The 23,483-nt window shown below is 38.8% G+C and overlaps 2 protein-coding genes across 13 annotated transcripts in view; both read left to right on the top strand.

The window, feature by feature from the left end:
* Positions 1-3,893, top strand: part of LOC133616717 (atrial natriuretic peptide receptor 2-like) — a 64,357-nt gene extending 60,464 nt beyond the window's left edge. The window contains exon 23 of the mRNA XM_072914740.1: positions 2,160-3,893. Coding sequence (XP_072770841.1) covers positions 2,160-2,273 — 114 coding nt within the window. The 3' untranslated portion in view covers positions 2,274-3,893. The remainder of the gene's footprint in view (positions 1-2,159) is intronic.
* Positions 3,894-6,450: 2,557 nt separating this feature from the next.
* LOC133616622 (afadin- and alpha-actinin-binding protein-like) overlaps positions 6,451-23,483 on the top strand; it is a 35,211-nt gene continuing 18,178 nt past the window's right edge. For 3 of the 12 annotated variants that reach the window (XR_009816886.2, XM_061976124.2, XM_061976126.2), the window contains exons 1-5: positions 6,545-6,722; positions 15,176-15,245; positions 17,626-17,795; positions 20,510-20,713; positions 20,778-20,888. Coding sequence is in view for 11 of the 12 variants with exons in the window: in XM_061976124.2 (XP_061832108.2) it covers positions 15,227-15,245; positions 17,626-17,795; positions 20,510-20,713; positions 20,778-20,888 (504 nt within the window). In the remaining variant the exon portion in view is untranslated. The other 9 variants (XM_072914608.1, XM_072914609.1, XM_061976128.2 and 6 more) reach the window with 9 other exon arrangements.

Genomic DNA, 23,483 nt, shown 5'->3' with positions numbered 1-23,483 from the left:
CGGGGTCCCACAGGAAGAGCTGGACGAAGTGGCTGGGGAGAGGGAAGTCTGGGCTTCCCTGCTTAGGCTGCTGCCCCCGCGACCTGACCTCGGATAAGCGGAAGAAGATGGATGGATGGATGGTGTTGCCAAACACAAAATGTCACAATTGACTCTCTTGCGCCCCTTTTAAATATCAGGAAAAGTAGCCTCTCTGACCACATCCACGTACCGTCACGAAAATTGCTGGGAACGTCTATCATGTAAAAGTCTCAAGAACCCATATTGGAAAAGAAACAGGAAGTCGGACATCTTGGTTTCCGTTGGCAATTTATAGGCCAAAAACAGGAGTCGTACTTGAGCAAACTCCTCCTACGGACTTTGACCAAATGAGTTGCGATTAGAATAACAGACGCTAGACAGAATTGTATTGACATGTCGCCATAAGATGTGGGCGTGTCATGACGCCAGACTTTGGTCTGATGGTTTGCCACACAACTTTAAACCTTAACAACTCGGCTCCACATATTCCAATCCTGATTATAATTGCTACAAATGACGGTGAATAAACCCTGACGTGCTGGATGGCTCAGTAGCTATTCGTACCCAATCGTGGTGGATGCAGCCTGGCGGCGAAAAATGCTCCACGCCGGGGCGGTATAGCTCGGTTGGTCGAGTGGCCGTGCCAGCAACTTCAGGGTTCCAGGTACGATCCCCGCTTCCGCCATCCTAGTCATTGCCGTTGTGTCCTTGGGCAAGATGCTTTACCCACCTGCTCCCAGTGTCACCCACACTGGTTTAAATGTAACTTAGATATTGGGTTTCACTATGTAAAAGCGCTTTGAGTCACTAGAGAAAAAGCGCTATATAAATATAATTCACTTCACTTCACATAACCATCAAACTGTCATCACTGCACTTTAGATGATCAGATCTCCTTCCAAACTAATTTGAGGCTTTAAGGTTGAGGTCTGATCATGCCTACACATTAACATCAACACCAATACCGCCACCTTGTGGTGGAAAATCATATTGGTCATATATTCTTTCCACATGCTGCAGTCTTCCAGATTTGTTTATGGTAGGTCAGGGCATTGGGAAGGGCCAGACTCATACTTGCCAACCTTGAGACCTCCGATTTCGGGAGGTGGGGGCGTGGTCGGGGTGGGGCGGGGCGTGGTTGGGGGCGTGGTTAAGAGGGGAGGAGTATATTGACAGCTAGAATTCACCAAGTCAAGTATTTCATACATATATATATATATACATATACATACATACATACATATATATATATATATATATATATATATATATATATATATATATATATATATATATATATATATATATATATATATATATATATATGTATATATGTATATATATATCCTGAAAATATGAAAACAAAACTGTGTTTAGATAATTGATACTTCAAACTTGCATAAATATTAAGGAATATAACATAACTTGGCTTCTGAGAGTTTCAAAATGTAATGAATAAAATGCTAAAGTTGTTGATAAACAAGCAATTATTTTAATAATTAAATATGGTCATTTTAAATGAATTATTATAATTTAAAATCAATTATTTCAAATATGATTATTTTTATGTATAATTCTATGGCTGGATGTAATAAGGAGTCAGGAAGAAATACAAATAAAAATACAATTAATTTTGATGTTTTTAGCAAAATATAGTAATAAATATATTTATTTTTAGGTAAGATAAACATAATAATACAATTTATCTCTAGTCTGGATGATTTAGTTCTTGTCACCCTGTTGTCCTCCCGTCGTGAAAAAAGGCTGTCCTCCCTCAGGTCCGCAAGGAGCTGGAGGGGGCGTGGCTTCCAGCTCCGGCTGAAAATCGGGAGATTTTCGGGAGAATATTTGTCCCGGGAGGTTTTCGGGAGAGGTGCTGAATTTCGGGAGTCTCCCGGAAAATTCGGGAGGGTTGACAAGTATGGCCAGACTGCATGACTTTCATGGCACCAATATAGCCCCCTTGTGGTGGAAAATTATAATGGTCATAGCGTCCTTCCACAAGCTCTCTGAAATTTTTTGGTGGTGGTTCTGGAAATTTTGGAGGGACGCGACTGCATGTGTCACGGCGCCCGTCGACCCGCACGTGCCAGGGCTCCTTAAAGGCCGCTTTCATTCCAAGTTGATATCTTCAACAGGGCAAAGGTGAGATGACAACATGGTGGCTGGAAGCCAAGAGAGACGATCACACAGATCCACTGCTCAGCACGTCCGTGCAGTCCAGAGGCGGTCCTGTGCCGGTTGGCGACTGAAACGGATGTGTGACACCATACCAACATAACATAACCAAGTGCAATAACTGATCTCTTGTCAACTGTGTTTTAGTGATTGTAGTTTCTGTGTCCATATTCTGTTGACTGATGAGACTTTGCTTCTTATAAGTGTATTCCTCTGTGTATGTATACTTATGACAATACTGGGCACATCTGCACTGAGATTTCCACTCCAAATGTCTCAAGTGGTGCCTTCAAATACCACTCATTTGAGAGGGCTCGATCAGAGTTGGGTGGAGAAGCCAAAAATTGTACTCAAAAGACCTCAAGGAAGTTGTTAATTTAGAGTAATATGACTCAAGTCAAGGTCCAAACTGGTCAGCCAAAGTTACTTGAGTAAGTATTCAGTGAGTAACTGGTGATTAACTTCTGATTTATATCCTAACTCAGTTAATGGTACTTGCACACTTCAATCAATCAATCAATCAAAGTGTATTTAAATCATGAGTGTCTCAAAGGGCTGCACAAGCCACAACGACATCCTCGGCTCAAGTCCCACATCAGGGCAAGAAAAAACTCAACTCAATGGGATACAATGAGAAACCTTGGAAGGGACCGCAGATGTGGGGACCCCCCCGTGGGCGACCGGTGCAATGGACGTGGAGTGTATCTAGTTAATAGTGTGAGAGTCCAGTCCATAGTGGGGCCAGCAGGGGATCATCTTGAGTGGAGACAAGTCAGCAGCGCAGAGACGTCATCAACTGATGCACAGATGAGTGGTCCACCCTAGGTCCCGACTTTGAACAGCTAGCGCTTCATCAGTGGTTGCCTAATAAACAGAGCAGAAAAGAGACGGCAGATCAACTGGTCTAAAAGGGGGGTCTATTTAGACTAGAGTATACAAATGAGTTTTAAGATGGGACTTCAACTGTAGTAAGTGTGGATGTGTGTGTGTGTGAGAGAGACACTACTATATATAGTATGCTCTACAAAACACTGAGGATGTTATAACAGGCTAATGTTAGCATATGCTAGCTAAAACATGTAAACATCGACAACTTAGCGCAGCAATTTGTCTCTCGTTGGAAGTGGAATTCTTGGAGGCTGAAATGTATACATTTCTCACACAGATGATGGTATAAATGTTCTTCCCACTCTGTAGGTGTTGAAGAGTTATGTCACTTTTTACAGTGTGCAATTTCAGTGCTGTCATGTGACTGCCAGGCTTCATTTGATTGGTCAAAAGTCGCCAGCGCTTAGGTTGCATTAGTAAAACACCTCCCTCTAAGAAACGATAGGACTTTGCAAGCTGTTACTAAGATATTATAAATATAATAATTAGAGATGTCCGATAATATCAAACTGCCGATATTATCGGCCGATAAATGCTTTAAAATGTAATATCGGAAATTATCGGTATCAGTTTCAAAAAGTAAAATGTATGACTTTTTAAAACGCCGCTGTACGGAGTGGTACACGGACGTCGGGAGAAGTACAGAGCGCCAATAAACCTTAAAGGCACTGCCTTTCCGTGCCGGCCCAATCCCATAATACCTACAACTTTTCACACACAAGTGAATGCAAGCATACTTGGTCAACAGCCATACGGGTCACACTGAGGGTGGCCGTATAAACAACTTTAACACTGTTACAAATATGCGCCACACTGTGAACCCACACCAAACAAGAATGACAAACACATTTCGGGAGAACATCCACACAGTAAGACAACATAAACACAACAGAACAAATACCCAGAACCCCTTGCAGCACTAACTCTTCCAGGACACTACAATATACACCCCCCCCCCCTCACCTTTTTCCATAACTTGAGTTGATTTATTTTGGAAAACCTTGTTACATTGTTTAATGAATCCAGCGGGGCATCACAACAAAATTAGGCATAATAATGTGTAAATTCCACGACTGTATATATCGGTATCAGTTGATATTGGAATCGGTAATTAAGAGTTGGACAATATCGGAATATCGGCAAACAAGCCATTTTCGGACATCTCTAATAATAATGATATGAAATGTCGGGAATGAAACTCAGTCTAAAGTAAAAGTAGCCTTTCTTCTTCACAAAAATACTCAATTGAAAGTAAAAAGTATTAAAACTACGCTGGCAAGTACAATTTACATAAGTAAATGTAGCGCGTTACTATGACTATTATCAGACTGTACGGCAGAACATTTACAGATTTACACCAATGCAAGCTACAACCCTAGTAATAAAGACTCTCTCACTTTTATGTTTGGTGAAGGCAATGTTTCTAAATTGTATCATAACTGTGTTGTATTTTTCTGTTGTAGTGTTATGTTATTGATTGTAATAAATGTATTGTTGTCTGAACAGTGTATCCGTTTAATTAATCCTCCTTCAAAGTACATACAAACCCCGTTTCCATATGACTTGGGAAATTGTGTTAGATGTAAATATAAACGGAATACAATGATTTGCAAATCCTTTTCAACCCATATTCAATTGAATGGACGACAAAGACAAGATATTTGATGTTCAAACTCATAAACTATTTTTTTTTTGCAATGAATAATTCACTTACAATTTCATGGCTGCAACACGTGCCAAAGTAGTTGGGAAAGGGCATGTTCACCACTGTGTTACATCACCTTTTCTTTTAACACTCAATAAACGTTTGGGAACTGAGGATACACATTCTTTAAGCTTCTCAGGTGGAATTCTTTCCCATTCTTGCTTGATGTACAGCTTAAGTTGTTCAACAGTCCGGGGGTCTCCGTTGTGCTATTTTAGGCTTCATATTGCACCACACATTTTCAATGGGAGACAGGTCTGGACTACAGGCAGGCCAGTCTAGTACCCGCACTCTTTTACTATGAAGCCACGTTGATGTAACACGTGGCTTGGCATTGTCTTGCTGAAATAAGCAGGGGCGTCCATGGTAACGTTGCTTGGATGGCAACATATGTTGCTCCAAAACCTGTATGTACCTTTCAGCATTAATGGTGCCTTCACAGATGTGTAAGTTACCCATGTCTTGGGCACTAATACTCCTCCATGCCATCACAGATGCTGGCTTTTCAACTTTGCGCCTATAACAATCCAGATGGTTCTTTTCCTCTTTGGTCCGGAGGACACGACGTCCACAGTTTCCAAAAACAATTTGAAATGTGGACTCGTCAAACCACAGAACACTTTTCCACTTTGTATCAGTCCATCTTAGATGATCTCAGGCCCAGCGAAGCCGACTGCGTTTCTGGGTGTTGTTGATAAACGGTTTTCGCCTTGCATAGGAGATTTTTAACGTGCACTTACAGATGTAGTGACCAACTGTAGTTACTGACAGTGGGTTTCTGAAGTGTTCCTGAGCCCATGTGGTGATATCCTTTACACACTGATGTCGCTTGTTGATGCAGTACAGCCTGAGGGATCGAAGGTCACGGGCTTAGCTGCTTACGTGCAGTGATTTCTCCAGATTCTCTGAACCCTTTGATGATATTACGGACCGAAGATGGTGAAATCCCTAAATTCCTTGCAATAGCTGGCTGAGAAAGGTTTTTCTTAAACTGTTCAACAATTTGCTCACGCATTTGTTGACAAAGTGGTGACCCTCGCCCCATCCTTGTTTGTGAATGACTGAGCATTTCATGGAATCTACTTTTATACCCAATCATGGCACCCACCTGTTCCCAATTAGCCTGCACACCTGTGGGATGTTCCAAATAAGTGTTTGATGAGCATTCCTCAACTTTATCAGTATTTATTGCCACCTTTCCCAACTTCTTTGTCACGTGTTGCTGGCATCAAATTCTAAAGTTAATGATTATTTGCAAAAAAAAAAAAGTTTATCAGTTTGAACATCAAATATGTTGTCTTTGTAGCATATTCAACTGAATATGGGTTGAAAATGATTTGCAAATCATTGTATTCTGTTTATATTTACATCTAACACAATTTCCCAACTCATATGGAAACGGGGTGTGTACATAGATGCCTGAACTATATGTATTCTTTTAACACAATATATAAAATACACGTATTTATTAAAATGATGCCACTTTAATCAGTTTGCTGTCATTGTGTGCAGTTTTACACGCACACGTGGTTTACATTAAAAGGTTATTTTGAAAAAGAATCCGGGTAAATCCAGTAACCAATGAAATGCTTTGTTGTTGGTTGCTAGGCGACGCGGCGGCCAATCAGCGTGTCGCTTGCTTTGTGTGTGTGTGTGTGGCTGCGTCTCGTGTTGTTTGGATAATGGCGCTGACGACCTCCTGACACGAAGCCGGTAGAGTCGAGGGCAAGAACATTACATTTTGTCAGTATAAAATTCCTGTTTTGCACTTTTAAAAGGTTTTACTCAGAGTAAATATCGCACTAGGCTCATAATAGTAGCGGTGGGTCGACTCGAAGGTGAAGCTGCCAGCCGCTCCCTCAAAATGTCCTATTTTTTCTTGCTGTGGTAAAAGTTTTCAGTCGACATAATTTGTGATGATTCCGACAAGGTAAGTCGTTACCTCACGTTTATTGCTTCATTGCATCAACCACGTCATGATTAATGACACACGACTAATGCGTAATGCGTTCGCTACTCCTTCCTTAAACGTCAGCTAGCCTAAAAGTTGTTATTTTTTTAGCCTTCTCCTCATCCGATTGTACATTTACAGTCGACACATCTCACCTGACCTGCGAGGTAATGCTACTTTAACTGTCACATTTTAATGTCACATTCTGACCCTTTTGTACGGTGTCCGAAAGAGACTAACGTCCAAACACAATTGAACTGAATTGAAATGGCGCCAAAATCCCAACTTTCAAGGCACTTTACACACGGAGAAGCTTCTAGAACAGCACTGTCCAGACTTGTTCCACTGACTAATTAAAGTAGTTGTTTTTTAAACCTCTAGGGCAGTGTTTGTCAACCACTGTGCCGCGGCACACTAGTGTACTGTGAGATATTGTTTGGTGTGCCGTAGGAAATTATGTTATTTCACCTAATATTTTTTGCAAACCAGTAATTATTGTCTGTGCTGTCCATACTTGCCAACATTGAGACCTCCGATTTCGGGAGGTGGGGCAGGGCGTGGTTGGGGGCGTGGTTAAGAGGGGAAGAGTATATTGACAACTAGAATTTACCAAGTCAAGTATTTCATATATATATACAGTGCCGGCCGGCCCAAGCCTCCATGGGGCCCTAAGCAAAATTTGATTTTGGGGCCCTCTATTTCTGCCAATAATATTGATTGATCATTCACACCTACTATAAATTCATTGCGGCTCTGGCAGTGTTGTTTACATTATCCTATTGTCAGCCTGGCATGTCTTTACAAATGACATGTCATTTATAAAGATATGGGGGTGGCCCAGTTAAGAACATAAATAATACCAATGAATGAACGAATGATGTCCAGAGTGCCACATATGGTTCCTAATCTTAAAATGTAGAAAACATTCAGCTACAAGAGTGGCCTGGGGTTGAACAGTCCAAGCTTTGTATTTACAGTAAAAGTGTCATCTTGTCTCATCAGTCTTGTACATATTAGTCTTTCATTACTAGTTTATATTTTTAGTTAATTGTTCATATTTAATGTTTACTTTGTACAAAGAGAGCGCAGTCTACTGAAGTTAAATTCCATGTGTGTTAAACATAACTGGACAATAAAGCTGATTCTGATTCACTTTATTATTTTTGGTACCAAAAACCTGAAACAGCAATGTGCAAAAATGTTGACCTAAAATTGTGTTTTTGTACAATAATATATCTTTGATCATTTAGAAATCATCAGTCAGACTCGTACATGCAAAAAATAAAAAATAATAATTTTTTGTTAATTGCTTTTGGGGGCCCCCTGGTGGCCGCGGGGCCCTAAGCCAGCGCTTAGTACGCTTATGCCTTGGGCCGGCCCTGTATATATATATATATATACATATACATATATATATATATATATATATATATATATATATATATATATATATATATATATATATATATATATATCCTGAAAATATGCAAACAAAACTGTGTTTAGATAATTGATACTTCAAACTTGCATAAATAAATATTAAGGAATATAACATAACTTGGCTTCTGAGAGCTTCAAAATGTAATGAATAAAATGCTAAAGTTGTTGATAAACAAGCAATTATTTTAATAATTAAATATGGTCATTTTAAATGAATTATTATGATAATTTATAATTAATTATTTCAAATATGTTTATTTTAATGTATAATTCTATGGCTGGATGTAATAAGGAGTCAGAAAAAATACAAATAAAAATAAAATTATTTTGATGTTTTTAGCAAAATATAGTAAAAATTAATTTAGTTTTTAAAAAAAAATTAACAAATATATTTATTTTTAGGTAAGATAAACATAGTAATACAATTTATCTCTAGTCTGGATGATTTAGTTCTTGTCACCCTGTTGTCCTCCTGTCAAGGCTGTCCTCACTCAGGTCCGCATGGAGCTGGAGGGGGCGTGGTCTCCAGCTCCGGCTGAAAATCGGGAGATTTTCGGGAGAATATTTGTCCCGGGAGGTTTTCGGGAGAGGCGCTGAATTTCGGGAGTCTCCCGGAAAATTCGGGAGGGTTGGCAAGTATGGTGCTGTCAAGAGCTCGGTACAGTAGCTGTGTAATACTCTTCCATATCAGTAGGTGGCACATACTTGCCAACCCTGCCGAATTTCAGTGCCTTTCCCGAAAATCTCCCGGGGCAACCATTCTCCCGAAAATCTCCCGATTTCCAGCCGGACAACTATATTGGGGGCGTGCCTTAAAGGCACTGCCTTTAGCGTCGTCTCTCACCTGAAAAGGAGACTATTAAATATGTCTCTGTTATCCATAGGTTTATCTATAACCCATAAAGTAGGCAGGTACAGAACTATTTCTCAGCGTGTGTTTATTCCAGCCGGTACGTTCATACACTGACACTAGGGCTGTGAATCTTTGTGTATCCTACGATTCGATTCCATATCGATTCTTGGGGTCACGATTCGATTCAAAATCGATTTTTTTCGATTCAACACGATTCTCCATTCAAAAACGTTTTTTTTCCCGATTCAAATGGATTCTCTGTTCATTCAATAATTAGGATTTCATCAGGATCTACCCCAGTCTGCTGACATGCAAGCAGAGTAGTAGATTTTTGTAAAAAGCTTTTATAATTGTAAAGGACAATGTTTTATCAACTGATTGCAATAATGTAAATTTGTTTAAACTATTAAATGAACCAAAAATATGACTTATTTTATCTTTGTGAAAATATTGGACACAGTGTGTTGTCAAGCTTATGAGATTATGAATTTTTTTTTATAAATGTCTAATGATAATGTCATTGAGGGATTTTTAATCACTGCTATGTTGAAATTGTAACTAATATTGATACTGTTGTTGATAATATTCATTTTTGTTTCACTACTTTTGGATTGTTCTGTGTCGTGTTTGTGTCTCCTTTCCATTGCTCTGTTTATTGCAGTTCTGAGTGTTGCTGGGTGGAATTGGATTGCATTGTTATGGTATTGCTGTGTATTGTTTTGTTGGATTGATTAATTAAAAAAATAAAACATTTTACAAAAAATAAGATAAAAAATAGATTTTTTTAAAATGAGAATCGATTCTGAATCGCACAACGGGAGAATCGTGATTCGAATCGATTTTTTTCCCACACCCCTAACTGACACACAACATCCGGATTCCCATCATGCATTGCTTCAAAACTACGGCAAGTTGTACTGTCCAAAATTTCCAGCCGGACAAACAATATTGGGGGCGTGCCTTAAAGGCGCTGCCTTTAGCGTCCTCTTACCTGAAAAGGAGACTATTATAAATGTCTCCGTTATCCATAGGCTTTATCTATAACCCATAACACCGTGGCCGAATGGATGCAGTCACTCATGAACGCCCCCCCAATCTCCCAAATTCGGAGGTCTCAAGGTTGGCAAGTATGAGGTGGCAGCAGGTAGCTAATTGCTTTGTAGATGTCGGGAACATGGTTTGTCGTGATCACAATATGCAGATGACAGCGGGAGGCATCGTGCAGGGAAAAAGGTATCTAATGCTTAAACCAAAAATAAACAAAAGGAATTAAAGCATAGGGATGGCTTTGCAAGACGAAACTAAAACTGAACTGGCTGCAAAGTAAGCAAAAACAGAATGCTGGACGACAGCAAAGACTTACAGCGCGTGGAGCAGACGGCGTCCACGAAGTACATCCATACGTACATGACAATCAACAAGTAAATATGAGCGCAAGACAAGAACTAAAACACTACACACGGGAAAACACCAAACAACTCAAAATAAGTCAGGGCGTGATGTGACAGGTCGTGACAATACACCTACTTTGAGACGAGTTATAGTGATGCATTGTTAGTTATGGTTTGAATTTATATCCAACAATTGCGAGGACGACTTTTTACTGTCAATATCGGCTGCTGAGTTAAATTGTTTTATGTTTTCTGGTGGTGGTGTGCCTACGGATTTTTTCAATGAAAAAATGTGCCTTGGCTTAGAAAAGGTTGAAAAACACAGCTCTAGGGCTCCCCTCAAGTTGGTCTGGGTACCCGGACGGGTCTCAGTCATAAAAATGTTAAAAATAAGTTGTGTATGATTTTATTGTAGGAATGCTCCAAAGTTTTCTACACCAAAATTCATCTATTTATTCAACTTATTCTTCTTCTTCTCCAGATTTTGGCGCGTTCTACCTTCCACATTTTTCACCCGATTCAAACCGTTCCAACTTCAAACTGTTCAGCCTATTCGGGAATCGCAGTTCCCTTGACAAATTCCAAAAATTCCCAGATTTCCCAGAATTCCAGGTTTTCCGGGACATTTTTCCCATTCAAAATGAATTGGCCATTTTTTCAAACTTCCACCATTTCCACATTTTTCAACCGATTGAAACCATTCCACTTTCAACACATTCCACCATCCTGGAAATTCAAACTATAATTTTTACCAAGTTCAAAAAAATTCCGGAATTTTCCAGAATTCCTGCTTTTCCAAAGCCCTGTTTCCACCCTTTTTTCTGGCGACTACTTCCACATTTTTCAACACATTTCAACCGCTCCCCCGTCAAAACATTCTTCTTAATCAGGACAAAAACTAAGTTGTTTTTTGAACTGGAAAAATTCCCGGTTTTCCCGAAATTCTAGGAAATCCGTAATACTATTTCTCAATTCAACATGTTACTACTTAAACATTTCTCGACCGATTTGAAACATTTCAACACCAACCATTTCAACTCATTTAGACCATTCAAGTTTTTTTTGTTTTTTTTTACCATTTTCAAAAAAATTCCTGCTTTTCCCGAAATTCACAATATTTTCTGAAATTCCCATTGAAATGAATGGGACATTCTTCAAAGTTCCACAACTCCCACATTTTTCATCTGTTTCAAACTGTTCCAACTTCAAAATATCCAGCCTGTTCAGGAATTGTGTGCTCTACTTCAATAATTCTAAAAAAAAATTCCCGGATTTCCCATAACTCCTTTTTTTTTCTTTCTTTTTTTCATTTTCCCCATTCAAAATAAATTGGCCATTTTTCAAACTTCCACAATTCCCACATTCTTCAAACCATTCAAACAATTCCAACTTTAACACATTCCACCATTCTGGAAATTCAAACTACACTCTCACCACTAAGCGGCCATCATTTCTGCCTTTATGTCATTACATGATCACCTATTTCAAATACTTCTGACCACTAAGTTTCTGCTAAAACACGCAGTTTTATTTACAACAAGTGATGGCAAGTCCATTAAATTTGTTCTTGGCTTGGAGTGTGAGTGTCGCTCATTAATGGTGAGTATAAGGAAAGACAAGACAAAACCTTCAATCACTGTACAGACCTTTAAGTCGTACACGGCAGAAAGGTCGCAAACGTAATGTGTAAAAAGACCGCCTATAGGGAGTTCCTGCTGCACACACACGCCAATTGAAATTTGGACAGATATTTTTTTACACACAAACAAATCATAATACGGAAGGACAATTAAAAACATTTTGATTACACACACACACAGGTTGAGATTAGGGATGATACTCGAAACCGGTTTTCCCGGTTGTTCGATAAGAAAAGAACCGAGTCCTCGGACTCGAATCTCTTTTTGAGAACCGGTACCCGTTATTGAGACCACTATAGTAAAGAAAAAGAGTTGGTTCTTTATTCGAATCCCTCGGAACGAATCCCGTTCCGACCAGAAATGCCCCATGAGACATCACAAGAAATGACTTCACGTAGCTCAGTCATTAGGCGCAGATAGGGAAAGCAGGAAAAACAATGGATCGGAAAAAGCGCTCCAAGGTGTAATAAAGTTCAAAACAAAAGGTATAATCCAATGAATAACTTTACTGAGAGATTTGAGCAGGGTACAAACACATGACCAACACTTTTACGACCAACCGGAAACATAGCAACCAGGCTAGCAACGCACCTCCTTTACGGCAGCTGTCGCAACGTTCTTAAAGCAACCGCAGCACATACAAAATCACACTGTATATGTGTTGTTTGTTTAATTATAAATAATGCAGACAAGGGGTGTTGGCTGAGTTCTTGACGTTTACTTTCACAGCGTGCTCATAACTTCATTCTTAGCTGCCGTCGTGACGACATGCAACAACACTTTTCAGGGCTACCGCGCATGCTCGTCACTCCCGTTGCATGCTGGGTAGTGTAGTTGTTATATTCCCTAGCCTAGCTCACAACATCACATCTTTCCCCCTATAAAGAAATAATGTCAACTCAATAAAGTGTATTTCTTTTTTTAGCTTTAACTTTTCATTTGTTAGCATTGTAACCAGATTTGCAAACAACTTTTCTTTTCATAGAATTTTCTTTCAGTAAAGAAATAAAGTGCAAAAATGTCAAAGCATCATAACAAACAGTTATGTTCCAATAGCAGCAGAAGTGCACTTTTTGGAGAGCTGTATTATTTTAAGTTTTGTGCCCAAGGGACTGATTTTATTTAACACTATATTATTATTTATACACCTATAGTGATCACAGAGACAGGTTGTTTTTGTGTTACTGTATATATTTGTTTTTCTGAAAAATCCCACTTAATATACTTTGGGTAACAACAGTCAATGTTTATTTGTTTAATTTTTTTAGGGGGGTAACAGTCAATATTTATTTATTTATTAGATTTTATTTTTTTCTTATATGATAAAAGTGAGCTTTTGTTAAACCAAATATTGTGTGTTTTTTTCCATATACAACAACCTATCTGGACTCGATAAGAGAATCAATAAGGAATCGGTTCGATAAGAGGATTCGATAATAGGCTCGAACTCGATAATTTCTTATCAAACATCATCCCTAGTTGAGATGCACGTTGGCAAATACTTTTGCTACAATAATACTTCCGTAAGCAGGCGTGAAGTGTCTTGCCCAAGGACACAACGGTAGTGACTCGCATGGCAGAGGTTGGCATTGAACTGGGAACCCTCAAATTGCTGTGCCACACTTGATGTAAAGTAATTGTAGACTAAGTAGGACAATCATTTATTACAACATTGATTTTGATCCATGAATATTTGTTGAGCAATGACAGTTTTAGAATAAAACAACATGGTAGCTTGGTGTTATTAGAGTCAACATTGCGACTTTTATCCTTACATTTCACCTGTTTGCTCTATTATTCCACTTTTATATTTTATTTTCTAAGAGTATTTTTAGAATGTGCTGCACTTTGGTCACCTCGGTTGTAGAACCACACTCATCAAACAGTCATGATCCAAAAGTAAAACACACAAAATCATAGTATTGTGTTGTTGTGAAGACAACTGAGCATACTGTCGGTCTGGGATTAGCCGGATTAGCTGACGATAAGAGCATTGAGATAAATTGGAGGAGGGGGAGTCAGACTGCAAATCGACAATGCTTGCATAAAACACCAAGACTCATGCCGTAATCGTTAAATAGAAACGCTAGTTCTGGCACAGCAGACCTCCACCAAAGTCATTTCAGTGGATTTATAACTATTATTTAATGTATTTGTGCCATTTTATTGTTAAAATGGTGTTTTAGAAGGCTTTCCTATTCATAATAATAATAACAATCGTGGATTAGCTTTACATAGCGCTTTGTCTGTAGAGAAGCATGTCTACGCTGCTTAGAGGGAAGAACAAAAGAGAGAGAGAGAGACAAAGAAGCTTCCAGATCTTCATAGCCACTTTGGGAATGTGAGAACAGAGAGAGAGGAGGGGTTGGGTGAAGTGTGCCGTCCTTGGGAGGAAGGAGGGATGATGAGCAAAATACACACTCAATCTGATTGTGAACAGGAATGTTTTGCTTCAACATTGGGAAAGGCAGTAATACAGCATCAATCACAAAGTTAACCCATTTGACCAAAAGACAAGAACAATATAAAATAGTGATCTCCAGCATCACAACAGTCCTGGTCTCATGTTCTTGGGCTGTGTGGGCGACGATGTAAGAAGAACCAGGCAGAGCTATCTCCGCAGGGCCAGAGGAATTGAAGAGAAGCAACGCAGCATAAATCACGTGAGGACTTAGACTAACATTGTTGTTAGACAAAAGTTTTGCCACAACATTCCATCCTGGAAATATATATGTTTTCTTTTTCATCATCTTATTCTGTAACGTAGCATCGCAAAGAGCAACAAAATGACCAACTAATACCAAATATTTGTACATCAAATGTACAAATACAATTTTGCTTTACGGTTTCATTACAATCAGTATTTTGCAATAACATATATTATTCTCTTGAAATACTCAAATATCTATAAAATATAAAAAATAGTAATATTTATAAAATAAACATTTTAAGGCTCCTTCACAGAAAACAAACATTCCAACAAGTGTATTTCATTTTTCACGATCTCGGCGGTGAATTTGAATCTGCCCCTTGAATTGGAGTGTTTGTGGCTCCATGAAACATGCTTGTCATTTGTCTACGTCTTGCTAATCCCATGCTCTATTTCAGGACGTGTTGACTTGTGCGCACCTTCCACACACTGGAGGCTGCACTGCAACAATGCCGGAGTCCTCCTCGGGTGAGTTACACCTTTCAAAATTAATTACATTAATAATAATAGTAATAGTGGGTAGCATTCGCCTCTTTTGCTTTTTAACATGGAACACATCCAACACACAGTCTATTCGTGCTGCTCTATTCACACCACGCGTGTGTGTGTGTGTGTGTGTCTGTGTGCGTGTGTCTGTGTGCGTGTGTCTGTGTGTGTGTGGCTGTGTGTGTGTGTATGACAGCAGTAATCTGCAACGCTTAATCGATTAATTTGATTAGAAAATGCTTCAATTCATATAAAACGTTATAAAATCCAGACCGCATAAATGAAGGTAAAACAAATTAAACAGAAGGTAAAAGATGGTAAAAGGTAAATATAAATCAAATCAAATCAACTTTATTTATAAAGCACATTTAAAATTTACCACAGGGGTAGCCAAAGTGCTGTACAATGAACAGGTTAAAAGATAAAACGAGTACCGAGCAAACACAACACAACACAAACAGAACACGATAAAAAATAAATAATAAGAATAGAATTAATAAAAACATAAAAACATAAAAACAGGATCACAGCAGGTGTATTATGGGGCGCCATTGCAGGATGGATATCACTCAGTGTTAAAAGCCATGGAATAAAAGTATGTTTTTAAGAGAGATTTAAAAACAGGAAGAGAGGAGGCTTGTCTAACACTCAGGGGTAGGTCGTTCCAGAGCTTGGGAGCAGCAACGGCGAAAGCTCTGTCACCTCTAATATATAAGTTGATAGAAGTGAATTAAAGGTAAAGAAGGTGAAAAAAGGTAATAAAAAAAAAAAGAATATGTAAATGGACGATAAAATAAAGTAAATAAAAGGTTAAAATAATGTAAATAAAAGGTAATAGAAGAAATATAGAAGATAAAATAATTAAAAGGTAAAATAAGGCTAAATAAAAGGTACATAGAAGGTAAATGGAAAGTCCATCCATCCATCTTCTTCTGCTTATCCGAGGTCGGATTGCCTAAGCAGAGAAGCCCAGACTTCCCTCTTCCTAGCCACTTTGTCCAGCTCCTCCCGGGGGATCCCGAGGCGTTCCCAGGCCAGCCGAGAGAGATAGTCTTTCTAACGTATCCTTGGGTCTTCCCCGTGGCCTCCTACCGGTCGGACGTGCCCTAAACACCTCCCTAGGGAGGTGTTCGGGTGGCATCCTGACCAGATGCCCGAACCACCTAATTTGGCTCCTCTCAAAATAAGTAAATAAAAGGTAGAAGAAGGTAAAAGGAATGTAAAATAAGTAAATAAATGGTAAAAGAATGTAAATAAAAGGTAAAAGAAGGAATGTAGAAGTTAGAATAATGATATAAAAGGGCAAAAAAAAGGTAAATAAAGGCCAAACATAGTAAATGAAAGGTAAAAGACTTAAATAAAGGTCAACAAAGGTTGTAGTTATGTACTGTTCTACTATGTATATATGCTGTTAAAATAAGTCAAATATCCATCCATCCATCCATCTTCTTCCGCTTATCCGAGGTCGGGTCGCAGCCTAAGCAGGGAAGCCCAGACTTCCCTCCCCCAGCCACTTCGTCCAGCTCCTCCCGGGGGATCCCGAGGCGTTCCCAGGCCAGCCGGGAGACATAGTCTTCCCAACGTGTCCTGGGTCTTCCCCGTGGCCTCCTACCGGTCGGACGTGCCCGAAACACCTCCCTAGGGAGGCGTTCGGGTGGCATCCTGACCAGATGCCCGAACCACCTCATCTGGCTCCTCTCGATGTGGAAGAGCAGCGGCTTTACTTTGAGCTCCCCCCGGATGACAGAGCTTCTCACCCTATCTCTAAGGGAGAGCCCCGCCACCCGGCGGAGGAAACTCATTTCGGTCGCTTGTACCCGTGATCTTGTCCTTTCGGTCATGATCCAAAGCTCATGACCATAGGTGAGGATGGGATCGTAGATCGACCGGTAAATCGAGAGCTTTGCCTTCCGGCTCAGCTCCTTCTTCACCACAACGGATCGATACAGCGTCCGCATTACTGAAGACGCCACACCGATCCGCCTGTCGATCTCACGATCCACTCTTCCCTCACCCGTGAACAAGACTCCAGACTCAAGTCAAATATAAGGTGAATAAAGGGTATAAGGCAGGGGTCCCCAAACTATGGCCCGCCAGCGTCCAAAATACGGCCCACGGAAAGTCCCAAGTTAAAAAAACATTATTATTATTATTTTTTTAAATCTGTCCTTTCTAATCCATTTTCTACCGCTTGTTACTCTCTGTGTCTCCTAGCCACTCATGCAAATCCTATTGTCTAAAAATTCATTTTCCCATCGATAACATGACATCACACTAAAGTATCAAAAGTATCCATATTTTGATTTGAGACTGGACATTAGAGCATAGCGATCTGTGGATATTTCACGTCACTGTTTAACAGACTTTGCTTCCTGGGAAGTTAAGGACGTTCAGAGCATCTCCGTGGAATGTGGAAGGCCCCGCATGATGGGCCCCTTGGAGCCATCGTTGCTGCAGAAGAAGTCGTCCTGCAGGCTCTCCAACTTCTGCACTGAGAGCAACGTGCAGGAATGTGTGTCGCACATCAATCAGGTGGGTTGTTCAGGTGTCATGCTGTTGGAAAAGGAGTAGGGAGAAGCACAGTTCATTCACATCATTTGTCTGGTTACATCTTTTTCTAACAGGCAGAGACGAGGTTATCAAGATGATGCAGTGATGTTAATTTTACTGAAATTATTATATACTTATATTATTGTTAGAAATAAAACAACTCTTAAATATCGCAGTAAAAAAAACACAAAACTAGCCTGTGGTGATAAAATAAAAAGGCAAGATAAAAATACAAATGAGTAAGTGTACAGCTCTGGTAATGAGTACATTCGCACCCACCTGCACAAATGTACTTCAAAATGTAACAATGAAAATAAATATGACTTTTTTTTTTTGTTTACTAGGGCATGCATATTTAATATGCATTAGTTTGACCATTTAAAATCAACGATAATAAAAAGGAGATGCTTGGAAATAGCATAAAAATGCCCCAAAAACTTGGAAAAACGATTCATAACGTTACTTTTTGGTGTAACCATCATGAGCGTTCTGTTCTGGTATATTTCTTTTATATTTTGATAAATCATCATATTTATGTATTAATACATTTAAATAGGTATTGATCAATCTTTAAGGTGTGTGTATTTGATTTCAGTTTGCTTTTGACATCTTACTTAGAATTGTAGTTGAAACTTTTTACAACCTTGTGTTGCGCTCATGATGGCGTAACCAAACTAGATTTCATTTAATGATCTTTTTTTGAATATTTATTCCCTTTTTTACATTTAGTATATTTAAATATTCATTTATAAACATTGAATACATTTCAAATATCAATAAAAAGCAATTGCCTTCATCTTATAGAGTAATGTTTAGTTACACCAAGTCATGAGCGTAACACTAAGCTCCATCACTTTGACTTGTAATATCTCTAATTCTGGTGGTGTTTTATGCTTTTTTCTTTTTGGAACATGTACTATACATATAATACAATAAAGTCCCATATAAAATTATGTTTCTAGCAATACTTTAATTTTGCCTTTGAAAGTAACACTCCAATGTCCATTAGTGGAGCTGTACACATGAGTAAACAATAAGAATAAAAACATATTTAATATGAAATTAAAAATATAGAATTCTTAAAAAAGAGAGTTCAAAATTATCCCAGATAAATTAAGTCAGTGCTTCTCATTTATTTTCTATTAAGCCACCCTAGGAAAAATAAATATTTCCAAATAGTATCATTGATATAAGTACACCTCTGCATAACATTGTATCCCTATTAACATTTAATAATTAAAAAAAGGAAGAAAGATAGATTAACTTACAAAAAAGAATAATTGTATTAACATTTTTTGGGGGGTCTTTTTGGGCTTTAAAGTGCATCAATTTGCCTGATATTTGAAAAGAAAGAGTTACATCCTTATTAAAACTATATTAAACATGTTGTGACCGACTTAAACCATTTGGCACTGAAAGATAAGATTAGATCAACTCAATCAATAACAAGCAATAGAAAATGGAAGAATGGAAAGGATCATCAATTCCAATTGATCAGCAACATTAAGTCAGCCGCACGATACATCAAACTTTTTATACAAAACAAAATTGAATAAAACAATTTGTTCTAATTAGTTTTTAACCAAAATGAGGAATTCATGATTAAATAGACGCTCAAAAAAGGTAAATACAAGGTAAAAGAGGTACTACAAGGTAAAAGGAGTTAAATAGGAGGTAAATAAAAGTTAAAAAACGTAAAACAATGTAAATGGCAATCAGAGAAGGTAAATAAAAGGAGTTAAATAGAAGGTAAATAAAAATTAAAAGAGGTAAAACAATGTAAATGGCTGTCAGAGAAGGTAAATAAAAGGTAAAAGGAGTTAACTAGAAGGTAAATAACATGACAAATGTAATACAATGTAAATGACAGTCAGAAAATGTGAATAAAAGGTTAAAGGAGTTAAATAGAAGGCAAATAACATTAAAAATGGTAAAACAATGTAAATGGCAGTCATAGAAGGTAAATAAAAGGTTATGGTAATGAAGGTTATGGCAAGTAAAAAAAAAAAATCCTTATTTCAACAATTGTTTTAAATGAAAATGAGGAAGTCTTGTTTAATTGCTACAATGAGCAGGTTTTGTAGCTTGTGGAAGTGGTTTGAACCATGCTACGTGGTCACCCCACTGTTTCAGAAGAACTGACTTAAGTTACTACTAAATGATGCAGTTCCTTGTTTACTTCCTCAGCAGTTTCTTTCAAAAGGTCAGATTAAAACTGCAACCATTTTTATATTAATAAAATATATAATACATTGAATAATCCATTGGAGACACCCACAAATATGAACACAATGATGATAGTTTTACATGTAGAAAATCCACATAAACGACAAACCAAATGAATAAATGATCATTTCGCTAGATTTATTGACGACTCGAAGATGGAGATGAGAGAGTCAGTTCTTTCTTGAATTCAATAGTGTTTCTCACCTTCTTCATCAAAGTGCTGGCACTTGCAACTTTCTTTGGCCCCATGGTGACTTACCTTGCAGTGGTACTGGATAAATAACGCAGACTGCCGAACATCCATCCATCCATTTTCTACCGCTTATTCCCTTCGGGGTCGCGGGGGGCGCTGGAGCCTATCTCAGCTACAATCGGGCGGAAGGCGGGGTACACCCTGAACAAGTCGCCACCTCATCGCAGGACTGCCGACTAGTTACATGCAATGTCACATTCTCTCTCTCTCCCCTCAGGAGGTGTCATCGCTCGGCCTTCCCCCGGTCTGGGCGCCGTCAGGGCAGAACTCGGACATGAACGTTGTGTCGGTGCTCAACTGCATGTTTGAGCTGGTGCAGCTGCACCGCCGGGGCCTCCAAACCCTGGAGAACATGGAGGTGGAGCAGCTGAAGTCCAGCAACAACGTGGACTCTTTGCAGCTCACCAGCACGCGACTTAAGGTACAGCCTCCTTTCTCTTCACCTGCGCTCTATTTTCATGGCCACATTCTTGACCACCTTCTAGGAGCAGCTGGAAGTTTCCAAAAGAGAGAACACAGGACTTCATGAGCGGGAACGCCAACTGCAGCTGAAAGTGAAGAGCTTGCAGAACTGCCTGAAAAACGAAAAAGAAGAGGTAAGACTGACGGTAGAGTTATCTTCCGTGTAGGGCTGCAAAAAGGCAACAATAACATTTGTCGCTGACAGTTACCGGTATATTTGTCCACAATAGTCGTGACGTCATCACCCGTCTTTTTCCACGCCGCCACTCACATGTAAAAAACATGTCAAGTGTGAGAACATTTCCTCTTACTCTTGTTAAAATCATGACTATCTTGCTCATTTTGCAAAGCGGACTTTGTTTTGATGGCAGTACATCTGTGATAGGCAGCACGGTGGAATAGGGGTTAGTGCATGTGCCTCAATCCCAGGCTCGGGATCTTTCTGTGTGGAGTTTGCATGTTCTCCCCGTGACTGCGTGGGTTCCTTCCGGGTGCTCCGGCTTCTTCCCAACTCCAAAGACATGCACCTGGGGATAGGTTGATTGGCAACTCTAAATTGGCCCTAGTGTGTGAATGTGAGTGTGAATGTTGTCTGTCTATCTGTGTTGGCCCTGCGATGAGGTGGCGACTTGTCCAGGGTGTACCCCGCCTTCTGCCCTAATGTAGCTGAGATAGGCTCCAGCAACCCCCGCCACCCCAAAAGGGACAAGCGGTAGAAAATGGATGGATGGATGGACATCTGTGATACACCAGCATTTAAAGAAAAGACCTGATGTCAGACATGCAGTCTCAGCCTCTGTAAGATCGTTAGCTAACAAGTTGTGTGAAAAATAACTATTATTTTTGCCAAAGTCAGCCAGCTAAACTTTGTCTACGGTACATCAATTTAAGTACTTTTTAAAGCAGCGTCAATTTGCAATGCTTTAAAAAAAGGCACAATTACAAGCGTGAAACACACACACGCACACACAGCTACAGACAGGCACCAATGCAGAGGTATCATAAGATTAAACATACAATCTATGAAATAGCCAACATTTTAAGAATGCATCAAAGATATAATTCTACACATTGAGTCTATTAGAGTGATAGAACTGCCAAGAGTTAATCAATAATCAAAATATCAGTGTGCAGCTTTTTAAACATCACTAAATGTAGTTTTTTCTTTTTGAGGAAGTTAGAGTTTGTGTTTTGTTTTCTTTGATGCTATTTTAACTTTTTTTAATTTAATTTAATTTTTTATTTTTTTGTCCTGTCTAGCTTCTCAGGCAAATCATATAGTTGATGTAGATGCCCATATCGGCTGTTCAGATTTACTTTACAAAAGAGAAGTGTGGAATACTTCTCTTGTTGCCTTATTTGTATTTGACTTTATTAAATGTATTTATGTTATCATTTGGTGCAGTTTGGCCGGAGCAGGAGGGGATAGAAAGAGGAAAAAAAGGAAGACAGAGGGGGAAATTGGGGGATTAGACAGAGAGACAAAAACAACAACAGCAAACACAACAACAACAACAACAATAGAGCAACATCAGCAAATACGATATGTACAAGTATGATGGTAAAAGTGATAGGAAAGAAGCAGTTAACGAAATACATAATAATACAGAATGACAATGAGCATTATTACACTACAAATGGAGCAATACAAATACCAATAGAAATAGCGCGGTTGATAATTAACTATTTTTTTAATACATAAACAAGGTTATTTGTTCTTTTTAGCACTTTCCTTTCTTTGTAATTGAAACATTTTAATTGTCATTTTAATTTTTGTAGCAGCTGAATGAGCAGCACAGTTACAGTATAAATAAATATTTATGAGTTAGTCATCTTTGTTCGTATGCCTAAAAAAGCAAAAGCTGCCTTTAAAAGTCGAAATTAGAGCCGTTAAATAAGTGTACGCTTTATTATCCGACTAGTCGAGTAATCGTTAAGATAGTCGTTTAGTAAATAATTGTTAGGTACAGCCCTACTTCTGTGTTTAACCGGCCAATAGTGAAAAAACGCGAACAATAGACATGCTCATAAAAAAGCACTCAAGAGTTGTGTATTTGTTTTTGATACACTCTATCAATACGCCCTAAACACATTTCAATATCAAGTTCAAACATCAAAGGGGACCTATTATGCCAATGCATTTTTTCTTTCTTATTGGTACCTGTTTTTGTGTAGTTGGGATCTGTACTAGTCCCGAAAATGTGAAATCAAAGCATGGAGGCATGGCAGAAATACTTATAAAACAATCTTTCCTTCTTTCATACTTCCTCCCTTTTTGTGACATTTTCCAACATGTGACATCAGCGGATTATCCATATATGGTAGAAATATACCAGAAGAGCTTTGCTGGAGTCCATCGTTGTAGTCGATCGCTGGGTTGCTCATGACGTAATATCCCTTTTTCTTCTTGGCGGCCTAATTGACATGGTGGTCAAACTGTTTGAGCGTAGAATTAAAACCAGTGAAGAGTGAGTGTAGAGTTTGAGCAGAAAATGTGGTATTTTTGTTCTGTTCTTGGGTGAAGAGGTAGGAGAGAGCTTTCATGGAGTCCCGAAAGAAGTGGTTCATAAAGGTAATAAAGTCAGGGAAAAAACTAAAGTGCGTCGAAGGAAATGGCTCTTAAAAGAATCACTTTCATCATCTTGTGGAATACAATTGGACCGCTAGTGTCTGCAGTGATCACTTTGTAAAATGTTTGAACATTTGATTTGTTAAAGAAACTTTCTGTT

The sequence above is a fragment of the Nerophis lumbriciformis genome, linkage group LG14 (genome assembly GCF_033978685.3).
Source record: "Nerophis lumbriciformis linkage group LG14, RoL_Nlum_v2.1, whole genome shotgun sequence".
In the NCBI taxonomy this organism is placed as follows: Eukaryota; Metazoa; Chordata; class Actinopteri; order Syngnathiformes; family Syngnathidae; genus Nerophis; species Nerophis lumbriciformis.
The sequence above is the reverse complement of the archived record's forward strand: the minus strand, read 5'-3'. Positions and strand labels throughout refer to the sequence as shown.